Source organism: Protopterus annectens, chromosome 4.part0 (genome assembly GCF_019279795.1).
Source record: "Protopterus annectens isolate FY-2018-M chromosome 4.part0, PAN1.0, whole genome shotgun sequence".
In the NCBI taxonomy this organism is placed as follows: domain Eukaryota; kingdom Metazoa; phylum Chordata; order Ceratodontiformes; family Protopteridae; genus Protopterus; species Protopterus annectens.
In genome coordinates, this window is record NC_056733.1 from 51255376 (window position 1) to 51272306 (window position 16931).

Below are 16931 nucleotides of genomic sequence, written 5' to 3' on the forward strand. Positions count from 1 at the left end.
TTGGAGTAGCAGTCCAGTTGTTTATTTGTGCTTTCATAAAATTAATACAGTCTGCTCCTTCCAGCTTCTCTGGTCCAGCAGAAAATCTCATGTTTTCCCTATGTGCTGTGTCCTCTTAATTCTGTTATTTTTTGAAACCTCTCTTATTGAGCATTCTCATATTTAGCCAGCCTCTTCTTCATTTCCACCTCTGATTTTTACAGTTTTATCATCTCATCTGAATATCTTTTTAAAGCTTCCTCTATTTTTTCCAGCCTTTTATTATTTGAATTGATATACTTCTTCAGTGTTTCATTTATTTTAATCAGATCTGAGTACATTTGACTTATTTTTCCTGTAGGTTACTGGAAATCATGCCTTGCACAAAAGATGGAGCTTGCATTGCTTTTTTGCTGAACAGCTGCATAATTATTTCCAGTCAGTGTTTTTCCTCACCTTTTGTGGTTGATTTTATTTCAGGCTCTCTGAATTTCTTTTTTGCTGGCATCCAGGCAGTGCACTTACTAAGCAGATACTGAAATTGACCCAAAATTATGAGTTTACTGGCTCTGTCTTCCGAGTTTCTGTTTTCACACTGGAAGATCTGAAAGTAAACTGTTACTCAATGTGTAGCCATCTTGGAATGCCCATGCGCTGAACTAAGTTGTTTTATTTATCTGTAAAATAGATTTAGTTCCTTAAACTGGATATTTAAGGAACCAGTTGTTCTGGGAATGAATAGGGTGTCAAGGATGGATCTTTCTTGGCTTGAAAGAGTAGACACTGATCACCTTGTAGGAGTCTATATAAGAGACTGAACACAGAGAAAGGGCTGTCACTCTGTCTACATAACTGATGGTCTTGGGGCTTTTTTTATTAAGTTGCATGACATGTTTAGACATATATGTGGCAAAAAATGCATTATCTTCAGAGCTAGGCCTGATGAGTAATGAGGAAAGGGGAATTAAGACTTCTTGCATCTAGAAGAGATGTCTTTAGAAATTAGATGAGCCAGATAGAAGAATTTCTCCACTACTAAGCAGATATGATGGTCAAAAGATGATGAATGTTCAGTTTTTTGCACATTTAAATTGAGAATATCACCCTTTAACCAGTCATTAACATAGACTAACCCTTGCTTTTGCAACTGTGCATTAGTGGAGGAACGAATAACAGCACCCAGTTAACAGTCATTTGCAAACTTGGATAATGATAAACTGGGAATGTTGGCCTGGAGGTCTGAGACATAGATGCCAATTAGGAGAGGACCTAGCACCAAGCCAAGTGGTATACCAGTATTAATGTTTTTGCTTTCAGAAGTGGCATCTGTGATTATAACCTCATGGGCTATTTCAGACAACCAGTTAGCTATTCACCACATTGATATATGCAGTTATCTTTATATTTACTAGCCTGTCAGTATAATACCTGCATGGGGAATAGTTTAAAAGGCCTTAGCCAGAACCAGATGACCTATATATATGTAATATGTAACCACTGTTCACTGCTACGGTAGCTTTTTCAAAGAAATTGACAAAGTTAAAGAGGCAAGATGTGCATTTGACGAACTGATCAAAAAATAAATAAAACCCCAATCAACACAGCTAGTAGGTTTTAGCTTTATTGGCCTGAAATTGTCCAATAAAATGATAAAACAAGTCATGGGCATTCAGAATCGTCAATGAGCTGAAACACCTGATGTTCATAGAGATCATTTGCATATATCCCATGTGGCTCTGATACAAGAGGTTTGGGAGGTCACTCAGTGGAAGTTCTAGCTTTGCTGGAGTTTTCATTTTGTTTTTACTGATTGATTTTTCAGTGACCTTCTCATTCATTGTTTTAGTTTGTTGTTTGGGATATTTTTGCAGTGAACCTTATGATAATGGACATCAGCTGGGTATAACAACCCTGTGTTTCTAATGCTTAGTCAAACTTGTATGGGTCAATAGCAGGCCCAGCCTAGTGGGGTTTTGCTTTTTTTTATTGAAATGAAGTTGTCCATGAAAAAAAAGTCATTGGGGCATTCAGAATCGCCAAATGGCTGAAAACACCTAATGCTTAGTCATACAATCAGTTTGTGCTGTGCTGACAAGGTCATAACAAGGCCGAAATATGCATATCCACAGCTAGTGGAGCTGGGCTTTATTGGTGTGAAATTGTCCCGTAAAATGATGAAACAAGTCATGGGCATTCAGAATCACCAATGAGCTGAAACACCTGATGTTCATAGGGATCATTTGCATATATCCCATGTGCCTCTGATACAAGAGGTTTGGGAGGTCACTCAGTGGAAGTTCTAGCTTTGCTGGAGTTTTCATTTTGTTTTTACTGAAAATCTAACAAGGTCCAATCACATGCAGTCAGTTGACTATTCACTAATAAATGAGTCAACCAATCAAGTGTTTATTATGAGTGAAGCCCCCAAGAGTGTAAACAGTAAACAGTGAAGCTACATCTAATGTGACAAAAGCATAGTCATAATTACCATCATATTGATCATACCAAGAAAAAAGCACCTATTCGAGTGATGTGAATGTAGCATATAATATTCTGAAAAAGAATTGGTCTATTTTACAAGCTGACCATGACATCAGAAAGGTTATTGATGATTCTCCTAGGTTTTGTTTTAGGAATAACATTTCTGTTAAATGACAGTTATGCTATTGGAATGACTTGAGAGACTGCTCTTCACTCTTTTCAAAAAGGGACTTTTAAATGCCATACTTGCAGAGCATGTAAGTATATTCTAACAAACACCTCATTTTTGCAACTCAGCACTGGTTTTACAGTAGAGATAGATTTTTATGCTGACTGTAAGAGTAAAGATCTGGTTTATTTTGCAGACTGTACTGCCTCCAGAGCCTTCTTTGTTGGCAAAATGAGTCGCACATTAAAAGAAAGGGTTATGGAGCATATAAACAATATAAATAAAAAGAAAGTAAACAAGGCCCTGGCTAAGCATGTAATGGAACAGGGTAGTGACCACTCATTCAAGTTGATGCATTTATTAGTGAATAGTCAGCTGACTGCATGTGATTGGACCTTGTTCTATGTTTAAATCCTCTTCTTTTAGTGTTTTTTATATGGTCTAAAGAAGCAGCTTGAGTATTTGTGTACGTGCTTACCTTTTATTTGACATTGTTTTATTAAAATTTATAGATCATTTTCAGCCATGTTGATCGGGGATTTATTTATTTATTTACTTTTTTTGACTATTTGATTTTGTATCACTTCAACCATTGAGTGGCTTTGATTTTTGTTCTGTATGAAGTCAAACTGTTGATGGTTCAGGCTGTAAGAGATTTTTAGTGTCTAGAGTAATGAAAACTGAGATAATACATTCCATATCTTTGCACGAGGCCAGAGAAACTAATGGGCCTATAATTTCCAGGTTCTGTGGTTGGGCCACCCTTGTATAACCACCTTGCATGCCTGTCTAACAGGCTTTGTGAATGGAACCAGTGGATAGGCGTAGATTAAAGAGTTCAATTAGGGGGTCAGGTAGACTATATTTGGTACTGATAATCGGCAACCTGATATGGTATAAGGACCCATGGTTGAGGTGTTCTTAGCTTGTGATAGAGCTAAGTGGACTTGTTTTATAGTAACTTTGGGGGTTGCTGGGACTTTGGGCTCTATGGAATAGTTATATCTGTGGTGAAGTAAGAAAATACACCCAAATTTTCAACTAGGATATTAGCTCTTTCATTTGGGTCAGAGTGGGAATATTGTTGTGGTTTAGATCTAAACAATGAAGGTTGTAAATTTTATACTTTCTGGCATAGTTAATTGTAGTAATTTTTTTCAGTGGCTATTTTAAGTTCACATTCAGTTTGAAATTCCTAATGGTACTCTTACACATTTGTCCTCTTATTATATAAATTATTTATATGGGTATTCCACCTTAGGGATTTGTTTCAGACCTCTTAACTGTCCCTAATTTCAGTCCTGATTTACCCTTGTAGAGGATGTTTTTATTTCTGGAGATATGTCCCTATTTCAGGCTTGATATATCTCTTCACACAATTTTCTGACCCCCCCCTCATCCCATGTGATTTTTAAAGCTGTCTAGTACAAAGAAAACCACACTCCATGACTAGCAGACTAGCAACAACAATAATTTAAAGAAAGAGGATGCATATGTTATAGCTCCTTCTTTCTGAACCAAAGTAAAGGTCCTTGTGTGATAGAGTTTTGCAATACAGTTCATTAAACTCTACAGATGTATACTGTCTCTTTGATAACGTTCTTATAGTTTCCCATCATTTCTGTCACTCACTATTTTTTAAACATATGCTTATGTGTAGTATCCCACATTCCTATTGGAAGTGGGAAGAGTTATGTGCTATTTGGTAATCAAATTTTATCCTAATTAAATGTCCATATGTTTAGCTGGTTGTTATAACTTTCCAATGGGCTTTGTTCCTATTTTCAGTATCTGCAGATTGATAGGTGTGGTTCAATTTTAAATGCCTCTTTATATTCAATGTGGATAGGGGCTGCCTCATAAATACAATTGTTTACATGGGAGTAGAAGTCAGAAGCACAGGTGACCAATTTAGCAATGGGGCCCATTGAAGAAGGATTACAGCGGAATATATTTAGGTCATCAGCTACTTTTAGAAAGTTTGTTTTTGAGAAATCTGTACTCACAGAAGTATTTGCAGGGGACATTCCACCAGCTTTATAGAAAAAGGTAACTGATTTATGATTTGATTTAATGAGAGATTATACATATGAAAGTATGCAAGAAGTGGCCAATGCAAGGTCAATGTTATTTGGGCCCCTAATAGGATGGCAAAATATATGTATGAGGAAATTAACATTTATGATTTGAAGGAAGTGTTAGCTGTGATAACAACTGGCTGTAGAGGTCAGCCAGTTTATTGATGACTAGGTGAAATCCCCCAATAGGAAAAGGTTTGGGATTAATGGGGATTTCAGCTAAGGCGTTAAGATAGCTATTATGGTCAGTACGGGACTTAGATATTTTGTAGCTAGCTATGAAGTGAGAAATGTTACAGAAAATATTATGTCTCATGATTATTCCTCAGAAAATATTATTAATTTGCAGTTTCTTCACAAATGAGTCAAATAAATAAAATGTTTATTGTTTGTGTCTTTCGGCTTTTCCCGGTTAGGGGTCGCCACAGCGGAACTCCGGTCCGCTAATGATTGGCAGTAGATTTTTACATACCGAGTTGCCAACTCTGACGCACAACCTTCAACAAAGGTGCGCCCAGTCACGCAAGTCTCCACACAGAAGACGCTCTAGCTGAGAATCGAACCTAACAGCATCTTACTGTGAGGCGACAACGCTATCGCAGCACCACCACTGCAGTAAATAAATAAAATGTTTATAATATGTTAATATTAAAATTGAAAGGTAAAATAGATGCATGATTATGCAAAATATAGTTTCACATAAGTTGTAGCTTTATATTTCAAGTGCCGTACAACTGCATTGTCTTTATTAGCAAAGTATAGTGTACCGACAGATAATTGAAGGCAAAGTAAGTGCTGAAGGAGTTAAGGGATATTATACTATGTTTAGCCTGCTTTCAGAATGTTAATAGAGTACGCCCTGGCCTTCTCAGGTTGGGGTGAATCATTGAAAGGATGTCTGTAAGATAGTATGAACTGGTACTGAATGTTACAAGGTCAAAAGATAAATTCTTAGACCAGGTGGTCTATGTTTTAAAAAGGCATATTTATCAAGTATTCATGTGAAGCTGTAAGTGAGAATCACGAGGGCATAAGATATTTCAGTTTTTATTATTTGTTAAAAGCTATGTAATGTCAGAATTCTGCGTGTATGACACTGGTAAGAAAATGTATAAAATATGAAGTTTCCTTATTCTGAGAGACTGATTTGAAAATCTTGGTAGGCAGTCTACCAGTACTTTGCATATCCTGAAGCATTATTCTTAACTCAAGCCTAAAAGGTAAAACTCTTTGTTATTTATTTATGAACTTAAACAGAAGTAATCTTGTTTATGGTGATTTGGAATTGGGAGGGGGCAGAGGAATCAGTCATGAGATGATAACAGTGACAAATATCTTTGCTGTTATTTGCTTGAGGAGCTCAGTGAATATTTTTTTTAGCAAAAAACACTCTTTTTCTTTTTTCTCTCTGCACCTGTCAGCCATCAGCCTCCCAGTCTTCCTCCAGTATGCCTTGAGTCTATTCACTGATATGTTACAATGGACTTTCAGGGACTGCAGGTAGGTGGGAGAGCTAACCAAGGTGTGTGTGTTTGTGTGTCTGTCTGTGTGTGTGTGTTCTGTAAGTGGGGGCATAATCAAAACATCTCTCCCTCATCAAGATTTCATAATATCAGAAGTCTACATTCTTGTCTGCGCCATTGTTGTTTGTTTGACATTCATGGTACTCTTTCTATTAGTGGAGGTTTTATTAAGCTTTTAATTGGGGGGGTTGTTTGGTGGAGATCCAATATGACTGCTTAATAGCCATTTAACATTCTGTTTCTTGTCAGTATCTACAATTTGATGAAATGATAAGCTTTGATATGGGTTGCAAAAAGAAAAATACAGTTCTACTAATGAAGGTAGAACATTTCCTGAGGTTTGCTAAATCAAGATAATCAGTCTGTCTTGCACCACATGCCACAGTACATTAACTTAATTATCTATATTTAATGTATTATTTTGGCTAAGTGTAAGTGGGGTTTATTATTTTCTTTTTACATGTTTTCCAGAATGAATCACTGCTTTATTTCTATTTGCTTCTGTTTGCCCATCCAGTGTTTCCTTCTAGCTCTGGGAAAAATTTTTTGCAGTACTGAAGCTGTACACAAGACTAATATATATATATATTTTTTATTACTTTTTTCTTTTTAAGTCATGTTATATATGAAGTGAATACAAAAATACATTTAGACTTCAAGGGTGTTATCAGTTGCCAAGACTGGCCCTTCTTTTAATGCAGTACTTAATTGTGCCATCACAGGTGATGGTTGAGTGGTCCCACTGACAGATTTTCTAGGCCATGTTCCACATAGGGTCCAGATGATAAACATTATTTGCAAATTTGAATAGTTATAGTGGCAGGTATGTAAGGTTGCTTAAAGTAGAATGACCTGCACTGCCCATATTTTTTTAGTATAATTGCAATCCTTTGGGTTCATAGTTATTAATTGACATGAGAATATGACTGGACTGAACTGTGAATTTTAATAATAATCCTACTTTTGTAACCAAGCCTCTGAACCTCCCTGTTTTTTTCTTAGTCCCAAGAGCCCTATGTCTTCAGTCAGAAAGCTCAAGCAGCAATCCGGAAGGCATTACTGTTACGCTACTCTTTGTTGCCGTACCTCTACACCCTGTTCCACAAAGCACACACAGCTGCTGAGACTGTTGCCAGACCTCTGTTTTTTGAGTAAGTATGAAGCCTTCTACTATTGAAAATTATATGTTTCCCTTCCATTCCCAGTAGGATAATGGCATGATGAGTGTGTAGGTTATAGACATTGCAGGAATGGTTAGCCTATTACTTTAGAAATCGGATATCTGTCTAAATATGATTAGGGGACTTCATTGTGACATTCCAATGATTATTTAAGGCCAGATGCACTTAAAAATGGTTTGCTGAATCTGATTTGTTGAATTGTAGTTTATTTACAGTAACTGTGCCCCCTCCCCTTTAAAATGTTATGATCCCAGAGCTGCTTTATTAATAAGTGAGGAATGAAGTGTCTTATGCTGCATAATGGCTGTGGAGGTCCCCCCCCCACACCAACAAATACTATTTGTGCAGCTAATTTTTCATTGAAGAACAATCTTGAGCATGAAGTAATAACTAGTCTTTGTTGAAAAATGCATTAACAAAGTGAACTAAATACTTTGGCAGTTCTTTTCTGGTTGAGGGCTAATGGGATTCAAAGTGCTTTAAGATCCCTTTTTGGAAGCAGGAGGTACCAGCAAGTATTGATGTTCAGGTATCTTCAGAGACAGGAGAATGCATGTAGTCTTTGTGTAGTTCCACGTGGGGAGAAAAACAGGAGCCCTTACTGTGACATGCTGTAGATGGAGATTGCCATTTGTTTTGCTGTCTGCTAACAGTCTGACAGCTTATTTAACTAGATAGGTAGGAAAAAATACTAAGATGGGAGGGAATGTTTTACCTCAAGGAGGAAAAGCAGAAAGGGAACTACTCTATAGCACTGGATGTTACTAGCAGTTTTATCGTTTGTGAAAGGATATTTTGTGTGTAAATGTTTGAATTACCACTTTAGCTTTACTCTAAGGAGCGTAGCCTTCACCCACTTTACTTTCCAAATTGTTCCTTTTTAGTCCTTCTCCACAGACCCTATGTAGTCTCCACCGTAGCCCTTTACTCTCCATGTTTAATTAAAGAAGACTTAGTGTTTTTCTTGCATATAATCAAAGTTGTTTGCTCCTTTTACTGACAGTGCTTCTGTTATCTCTCTGTTTCATGAATTAACTCCCCAAATAATTGTTGTATCTTCTTTATCATAAATTATTGCCACCATATTCTTTATATGCAGCTAATTACCCCTCAGTCTTGTATCCATTCTGCCAGAAATCAAAGTATTAAGCCCTTCCAATAGAACATGATTCTACCCCAGCATTTTAAGTATGTACCTTCTGCACATTTCAGTTGTTTGTTTTGAGGCTCCAAAATAGGCAAGACATCTTTTCAGCCATGCAATATTGTCCATTTTACCAAAACAGTTTTTTTCTTCTTCTCTTCTTTCGGCTTTTCCCGGTTAGGGGTCACCACAGTGGATCACCTGTCCGCCCATGATTGGCAGTGGAGTTTTACAGTGTCGAGTTGCCAGCCCGGCGCCCAACCTTCCACAGAAGGCACCAAGCAGTTTTTTTTTTATAGTAAATAGTATTCTTTATTTTAGATTGCTGTCTCTTGTGTCAGAGCATTTTTAGCTATTTATGATTCAGTTACTGCAATGTACTTATGGAAATTTTTGTTTCACCAAACAGACACAATTTGTGTTATTTTTGCATGAGAAAAGATCATCATAAGTTCTCTGATGTAGCATTTGGTTTTCTGTTTTTTAAATGTAATAGCTAAAGGGAATGCAATTTTGAATATGTTTTTGGATAGAAAAACATATTAAATGTTATTGTTCTGACCTTTTTAGTCCTACCTTTGCTTTTCAACCTCTTAGCATAGAAATTCTGGGCAAAGAAAAACATAATTGAGGGACAAAGGGGCAAAATCAGGGGCATACTTTAAATGTTGCACATATAAACTGAGAAAGTAACAGTTTTGTATTAGTGTGTATTTTCTGAAGGATATGAAGTCTGAAATTCAAATGTCTATTCTTTTTTAGTGAATTTGATATTCAGTGATTTGCCAGAAATTACAAATTTTATGAAGAAAAGACCAAAAGTATGAGGCAAAAATGTAGATGTTCTGTGATATTCTGGATATTTGAGAAGTAGTCCTAATCTTTTGTTTCACATTGTGTTGTAAAAAATATCATAAAAAGAAAATCCATTTTCATCATTAGAAATCTGAAATAAGCCCAATAAAGGTGCTGACTTGTCTGAAAAAAGTAGCTAAAACAGAAAAGAAGGTTATCATGATCATGTCTCCTAAACCTGATAGACTTCTTTGAAGCAGTCACCAAAGCCATAGATGAGGGCAAGGTGGTTCACACAGCCTGTCTAGATCTCACCAAGGCTTTCAACACCATCCCCCACTCTGGAATTATAGATAAACTCACTAAAATATGTATAAATCCCTATGTCACAAGATGGGTGGCCAACTGGCTCACTGACAGAACCCACACTGTGAAAGTAGCAGACTCCAAATCCAACTTCAGACCAGTGACAAGTGGAGTACCACAGGGTTCAGTCCTAGGTCCTCTCCTGTTTGGTATCTACTTCACTGAAGTACAGGCTAACACAGAAGGTCTTTGGCTAATGAAGTTCGCAGATGACTGCAAACTAGGAGCCATAATCAAAACTCCAAAAGATGTGGACATCTACAAAAGGGCCTCGCTGAGACAGATGCCTGGTGTCAAAGCCATGGCCTGAAGCTCAATGCCAAAAAGTGCATTGTCATCCATTTTGGTAAAAACTCTGTACCCATGAACTACCACATAGGTGGTAGTCTACTTAACACTGAAAGTGTGATAAGAGACCTTGGGACACAGGTGGACAGTAGTCTCTCCTTTGATAATCACATCGCCACAGTAGTCAGGAAATACGTCTACGTGGCACACCTCATCATAAAAGGTTTCTCATCAGGAAAAAAGAGGTCATTGTTCCCCTCTACTCGTCACTCATTAGACCCATTATAGAGTACAGTGCCCCTTTTGGTATGTACCTCACAAGACATCTGCAACAACTGGAAAGTCCACAGAAATGCCTCACAAAGAGGATTACCGACCTCAAACAGATGCCCTACACAGACTGTCTCAAAAAACTGCAGCTTTACTCTGTCGCATATCACCTACTCAGAGGCGATCTCTGCCTAACACACAAAGCTATGTCAAACCCAGAGCTTTTAGACATGCTCCACTTAAAGAAATCCCAATCCCTACGAGCTACACACTCTAGAGACCTAAACCTTGTCACCACAATAAACAGAACATGCTGGAGGGATAGATTCCTGTCCCAGAGACTTCCCATACTCTGGAACAAGCTACCTATCTATATCAAACAAAGCTCCTCATTGGCACTCTTCCAGAAAAATCTTGATGATTGGATGGGAAATAGAAAATTCACCCCGGGGATCACTTCTGTGGCTCTGCTCGATAGTGGCACAGGAAAATAATTCTCTTGGGTGGTGAAAGCCAGGGCACCTTTTGGCTAGGCTTATATAGGCCCTAGGGCCAATAGCCTAGTACCTACCTATGAATCTATGAACCTATGTGTTTACTTATTTATTTAGGGTTAGTCCAACTAGGCAGAGAGACCCATGATGGTATTTATACACATGGGTGAAATTTGACTAGAACACTGATGAATTTTTGATAAGCGCCTGAACTACCACCAGGTCAAACAAATGGGATCTGAGCTCAGTGTCTTATCTGAGGTGCAACATCTCAGGAGCTCATCATTCCCTAATGCTGCACTGTGTTCTCAGTATTGAAACACTAATCCCAGCAAAGAAAAGTGATTCTTCTGTACTCCAAGATGTTTTTAAGAGACTAGCTTTTGTTTTAGGCTCGAAGTGCTCTTCACATTGCATAGAGTTTGGATAAATTAGAATTTTCGGTACTTAGATATTATCGCAACCACATTTTTGCCCTGATGCTGGTTGCTTCTCCTTGTGTCAACTGGGACCAATAAAGTATGAGAAAACCTCAAAGACGTGCTTTCTTTAATGTGTTATTGTTTTTAGGATGTTTTTTCACTTCAGTGGCTGAAAAAATAAGGTTTGACAAATAGGTTTCCCCATTTACTGCCAGCATCTCAAGATGTCAGTTAAGAAAGTCTAACGTTCCACTTAAAACACGTTCCATGTTCTCAGCCTTTTCCCTGAGAACAGAAAGCATCAGGAAAGAAAAGCAAAGCAGTACCCAGTCTAACTTCTTAAAAAAATAATCGGGAAGGGTAGACTGTAAACACGATCTTGGTGGTGGGTTTGTAAAACTAGTAAGGGTTTGCACATGTTAGGATTTCTGGCTAGTGTGCTCAAAAGCAGCTAATTCATTGGAAGTGTGTGTGTGTGTTTCTAACATCGTAAGCTGTGACTGCCCACACTCCTTTCAGGCCAACGTACGTATATACAGACAGCCACTGGGATCGCTCGCTGAATTCAATGATTGATGTCTTTCAAGCACGCTAGCCACAAATCCTCACATTTGAACCCTTACTCATTTTAAAAAGCCACCACCAACATCCCAGAAGAGTTTTTTACAGTCTACCCTTCCTGATTACACTTCCTTGTCATTGTTTGAGTAAAAGAGAAGAAAGTCCAGCACGTCGGAAAATGTGGTTGGGATAATACGTAAGTACCGGATTTTCTTACGGGCTAAGCATTAAAGTGTTCTGAAAATTTCAAGGCTAGAAAATTAATGTAATGGCATGTTGAGGTCATAAGAGGGAGCTCTTCACTAGCATTTCACCAACTTGTAAAATATATGTACATATTAATATACTTTTTAACCATGCATTTTAGATTTCATGCAAAAACATTTTTATAGGTTCATAGGTTCATACTAGGCTATCTGCCCTAGGGCATTTATAAGCCTAGCCAGAGTGTGTTTTAATTTTGCTATGCTTTTTGAGGGTTAGTATACTGTGCCTCTGTCTAACAGTGACACAGAAGTGATATCTTGAAGAGAGTCAATGTGGGACTCTGCCTAACTGGACTGGGATTTTATTCCAGAGACATGGCTTTCGAGGCACAGACAGATCCTCTCTGAGCAGGCGGTATGCCACTGAGTAGAGCTGGAGTTTTGATCTACGTGATCCTTCATGATTAGGTGGGCTATATAAATGTTTTTTCTAACCACTTACTTTGTTTTTGCCAAAGGGGATGACTATACACTTTTTTGCTTAGCTTGAGGCCATGGCTCTGGCACCAGTTGTCTGTTTCTATGTGACTTTTCAAAGAAATCGAGCCAGGTTTAGAGGCCAGGATCTGCCTTAACAAAAACAAAAAGCCAAACTGGGTGTGAGTGTCTGTCCCCCCTATATTTATTAGGTCCATGATGATCCTTTGATCCTTTTTGCAGACCTGCAGAGCTGCTAGTTGTTGGGGCGGGGGTTTAGTTTCCAGAGGCACCACCACCACACCAGGAGGAGAGACACTGTTTGCTTGCCCACTCTTTGGGTACATATCCTGTAGTAAAGGCTAAGATTGAACAGTAAATTTTTCTCTAAAGCTGGCCTTACCGATTTTTATGAGTGCCCGTAGTTTTTGCTAATACCATGCCTTCCTTTTTTTTTTTGCTCTCATGTAGTAGCTTCCTCCTTCTATTGTGAACTTCTTATTAAAAGGATAGCGCGGTCTGGGCCGTGATTTTCACAGGCCCGGGGTTTTGAAGGATTTTCTGCTCTTTGAGGATTTGGAAATGATTTTTTAGAAGTTTTTCACTGTGGTTTGGCAGGGGGGGGGTGGGATGTGAATATCGGTTTCCCCTCTTGTGGGAGTGGTAACAAGTTGTTCCAGTTTATAAATTCCTAGAACCTGGCTAGGGTGTTGGAGCCAGAGTAATGCTCCCAGTCCTTTGATTAATATTGATCCTCTCCTCCTTTGTGGGTCGGTCCAAGTACTATTTAAACATTGTTTTAACTAGAGAAATGTATGTTTTTGCAGATGCACATTTAGGATGTATTTTGTCAGTATGTTTTTTTGTATAAAAGTTTTTAAATGGCTTTTTAACAGCATTTTAACAAGTGTTTTATTTTAACTGATTATATTATTAATTTTACTGTTTTAATTGAATAATGAGAGGGGTATAAAAGTTGGGTTAATGTTTTTTGTCTGCATCTGATGAAGTTTGTACACTATGGACAAAATGCAGTATTATTTGTGAGGCGTTTGTGTGTTAGTGATAGTTTTTATTATTAAAATATTGGCATTGAAGTTGTGGACTGCCATTTTTCCAGGGCACTTGTTTGAAATTTGTTACTGGTGACTTTTTGGTGCCTTGTATTCATTTTTTTTGTTTGTTTAGCAGAAGACTCGTACAGGTATTTAAACAGAGTTTCTTTGATACTTTATCTTTCACTGGACCCTATGTTATAGTTACAAGGGTCTGTGGTTAAACTACCCTTGTGCAATAGCATTACAATGGCTGTTTTCAGGCTTCAGGAATGTAAGCGATAGAGAAGCTCAGATTAAAGGGATTATAATCAGGCAAACTTGGTATATTGTCAAGACCCATGGATGACGTGTTTTTGACTTTTGTGAGAACTGAAAGAACTTGCTCCATAGTAATTAAAGGGAGTGGTTGAGATTGTGGAATATGTTGAATAGCTATAGCTATGGATAGAATACATTTTGCACTAAATTTGTCAGGTAGGGTCAGTGTGTGCAATATTATTGTGAACTAGATCTGAGCATGTTTGGATGTTAGCTTTTAACTTCCTGACATAGTTAAAGAAAGCTCTGTCGGTGTTTTTGGTTTTAGTGAATATTTTAAGTTCATAGTCAGCTTTAGGCATCCTAATGGTTACCTTAAGCTTTTTGCTGGTTTGTTAAAGGAGAACCACACCCACAGACTCAAAAAACATGTTTATTTCATCATAGTTTGGTGTTTCCTACATTTTAACACCACTCTGGGATTATTTATGGGTTTTTAAATATTTTTATACATAATTTCTGAGTCTAACCACATGGGGTCTAGCATCTTGAAGTGATCCTGATTGTTTAGTCTGCCTTTAGGAATCCCACAATGCAGTACTTGTCTGTGAAAAATTACATCACGCAGGCCTTTTTCTTTCTAAAGCTCCTGTCACTACATTGATTTTACATGCATACACTGCTGTTTTTCAGTCAGTTAGTTTTAAGTAACATTTCATGCCATTCATTGACTACTTAAAGTACAAACATTGCAAATGCCATAGAACAGGCTTTCAAAGTGCTTTTTACTGCTGCATTTTAGAATGGCTAAATTGCAGTCTTTTGCGAAGCCTGAATTGTACTACCTCGATTCATCTCCCATCCCCACACCTAACTTCCCTAAATGTCAAAGTGCTAAGGGTAATTTGAGCTGTTACCTGCTGTGGTTGACAGCTCACAACAGGAGTCTTGACTCATGCACTGTTTTTTTGTTTTAGCCTTTACTTATTGTATGGGTAGGGGAAGGACCAGGTAGCTGTGACATCATAGCATGGGTTGGTTTTTAGGACAGTAGTGGTGATGCCAGTTTGGGGAAGGAATTTGCTGGAAAACTACCTGTATTCATTGGCCTTGATGACATCAATGAACTGGAGACTTCAGCAAGATTTTCCAGGGTGGGATAAAAGTTTTTTGAAAGTGAAACCACCACAGTACGGTAAAGTACTGTTCTGGTGAAGAGAAACAGTCCACTTAAAATATTTTAAATGCTGTATTGTTATTTATTCATAGCAGGGACTGTAAATAAGCAGAAAAGTACAGAGAAGTTGAGCATTTAATAATAGAATCCCATTACTGTCCTTCAGCGTTGTCTTAGTGTAAGTAGAATGAGACCTTCTGTAAGCATCAAGCAATTTCTTTCTCATGTTGTATAATTTATTTATACAGGTATTCCACCAATGAGTTTTGTTTTTAAATTTCTCAGTATATTTGATGTACATAGGCTTGTATCATTTGTATTTTTTCTTTCTAAATAAGTTTTGCCCGTGTTGTTACCTCTCTGACGGTCATTATGCTACTGCTATACTATCTGCTGTTTAGAGCAGAGTGCAGCACTTAAATTAGTCATCACAAACTGGTGTCCATGGAAAGCATGCTTTTAATAAAGGAGGATAGTGAATGTCCTCCCCATGGATTATCACAGCATTGTAAAGGTGGATCGATAAGTGGTGTTCAAGGAGGCATGGCAGACATAATCGATGCTTACTGACAGCTTGACGGCTTGTACACAACTGTGAAACTAAATACATTCAGTGCTAGAACGAGAACTGGAGTGCTTGTGCTGACTTAAATTGTTTATAATCCTTGCTGATATCCCTATATAACGCTTCACTCCCCAAACACTACTTCATGCATCAACATACGTGGCTTTGTACAACTTATCTCAACCCCTACCCATTCAAACAGATCACATACCCCCAGCTCTCTCATCAATTGAATTTTTGTCACAGATCTCCACAAATATCATAACCTCAGACCCTACCCGAATCCCTAAGTGATCACTTCCCTATGAAAGTTTTTAGATACACTCCTCATTTCACTAGGCCTCACAGATACATAAGATGTCATAAACTATCCACCTTCTGTCCTGAGACTTTTAATGCCCTCCTCTCCAGGATAAACTGGACACATCTAACCTATCTCCCCCTTGATGAAGCTGTCCACTCTTTTAACTCTACATTCCTTAACATCCTTAACTCTCTTGCTCCTCCCTGCACTGTTCGCATCAAATCTAATGTATCCCCTTCACTTACCAATGCCACCCACACCCAATGAAAACCAGAGACAGGGCATGGAAAATGTAGTAACCCTTCCTCTCCCAACCCCTGCCCAAACAACTCACCAGAATAAACAGCTACCTCATTCAATTCCTGTTTCATTGAATCCATATCTAAGTTGATAAATTCCTTCCCCTCTACTACCAACTCAACTAATGTTTCCAAATCCTCTCCTACTCTCAGTTCCTCTACCACTTTCTCTCTTACAACTGTACCCACTAACTATATAAAATCCTTGTTCTCTAAACTTAAACCCTGCTCTGCTTCTGCTGAAAACGTGCCTCACTGTTTACTACAAATTGCTTGCCCTCCCTATATCAATCCTAATAAATTGCTCCGTCTCTGAATCTAAGGTCCCATCTATCTTGAAAGAATTCTACACCATACCACTTCACAAAGGCGGCAACTCCACTGACATTACAAACTTCAGACCCATCGCGATCCTCTCACCACTCTCAAAAATACTGGAAAAATGCATACACAAGCAAATCATGAAATACCTTCTACAGGAAAACTTGCTCACTCATACACAGCATGGCTTTCACCCTAAACATAGCACTACAACTGCCTTTATATCCTTTTAGTACTATTTCTCTAGCCAGAGACAATAATAAGTTGGTCTCCTGCCTATTTCTTGACCTTTCAAAAGCCTTCGATACTGTCTCTCACCCTCTTCTGTTGAATAAACTTACTAACCTAAACTTCTCTGCCTGTACTACTACCTGGTTTTCCAGCTATCTCACTGACCATCTACAATCAGTGAGATGGCTCTCGGCTCTCTCCCCTCCTCTTCCTCTCAAAATGGGAGTCCCCAAGTATCTATCCGTGGCCCGTTACTATTCAATATATTCACTAATCTGCTCTAC

The 16931-nt window shown here is 38.1% G+C and overlaps 1 protein-coding gene across 1 annotated transcript in view; it reads left to right on the top strand.

Moving 5' to 3' along the window:
* The window catches only part of LOC122800210 (lysosomal alpha-glucosidase-like), a 122399-nt gene that overhangs the window by 44893 nt on the left and 60575 nt on the right, over positions 1–16931 (top strand). Inside the window, exon 3 of the mRNA XM_044069706.1 lies at positions 7233–7381. Within this exon, the coding sequence (XP_043925641.1) occupies positions 7233–7381 (149 nt within the window). The remainder of the gene's footprint in view (positions 1–7232; positions 7382–16931) is intronic.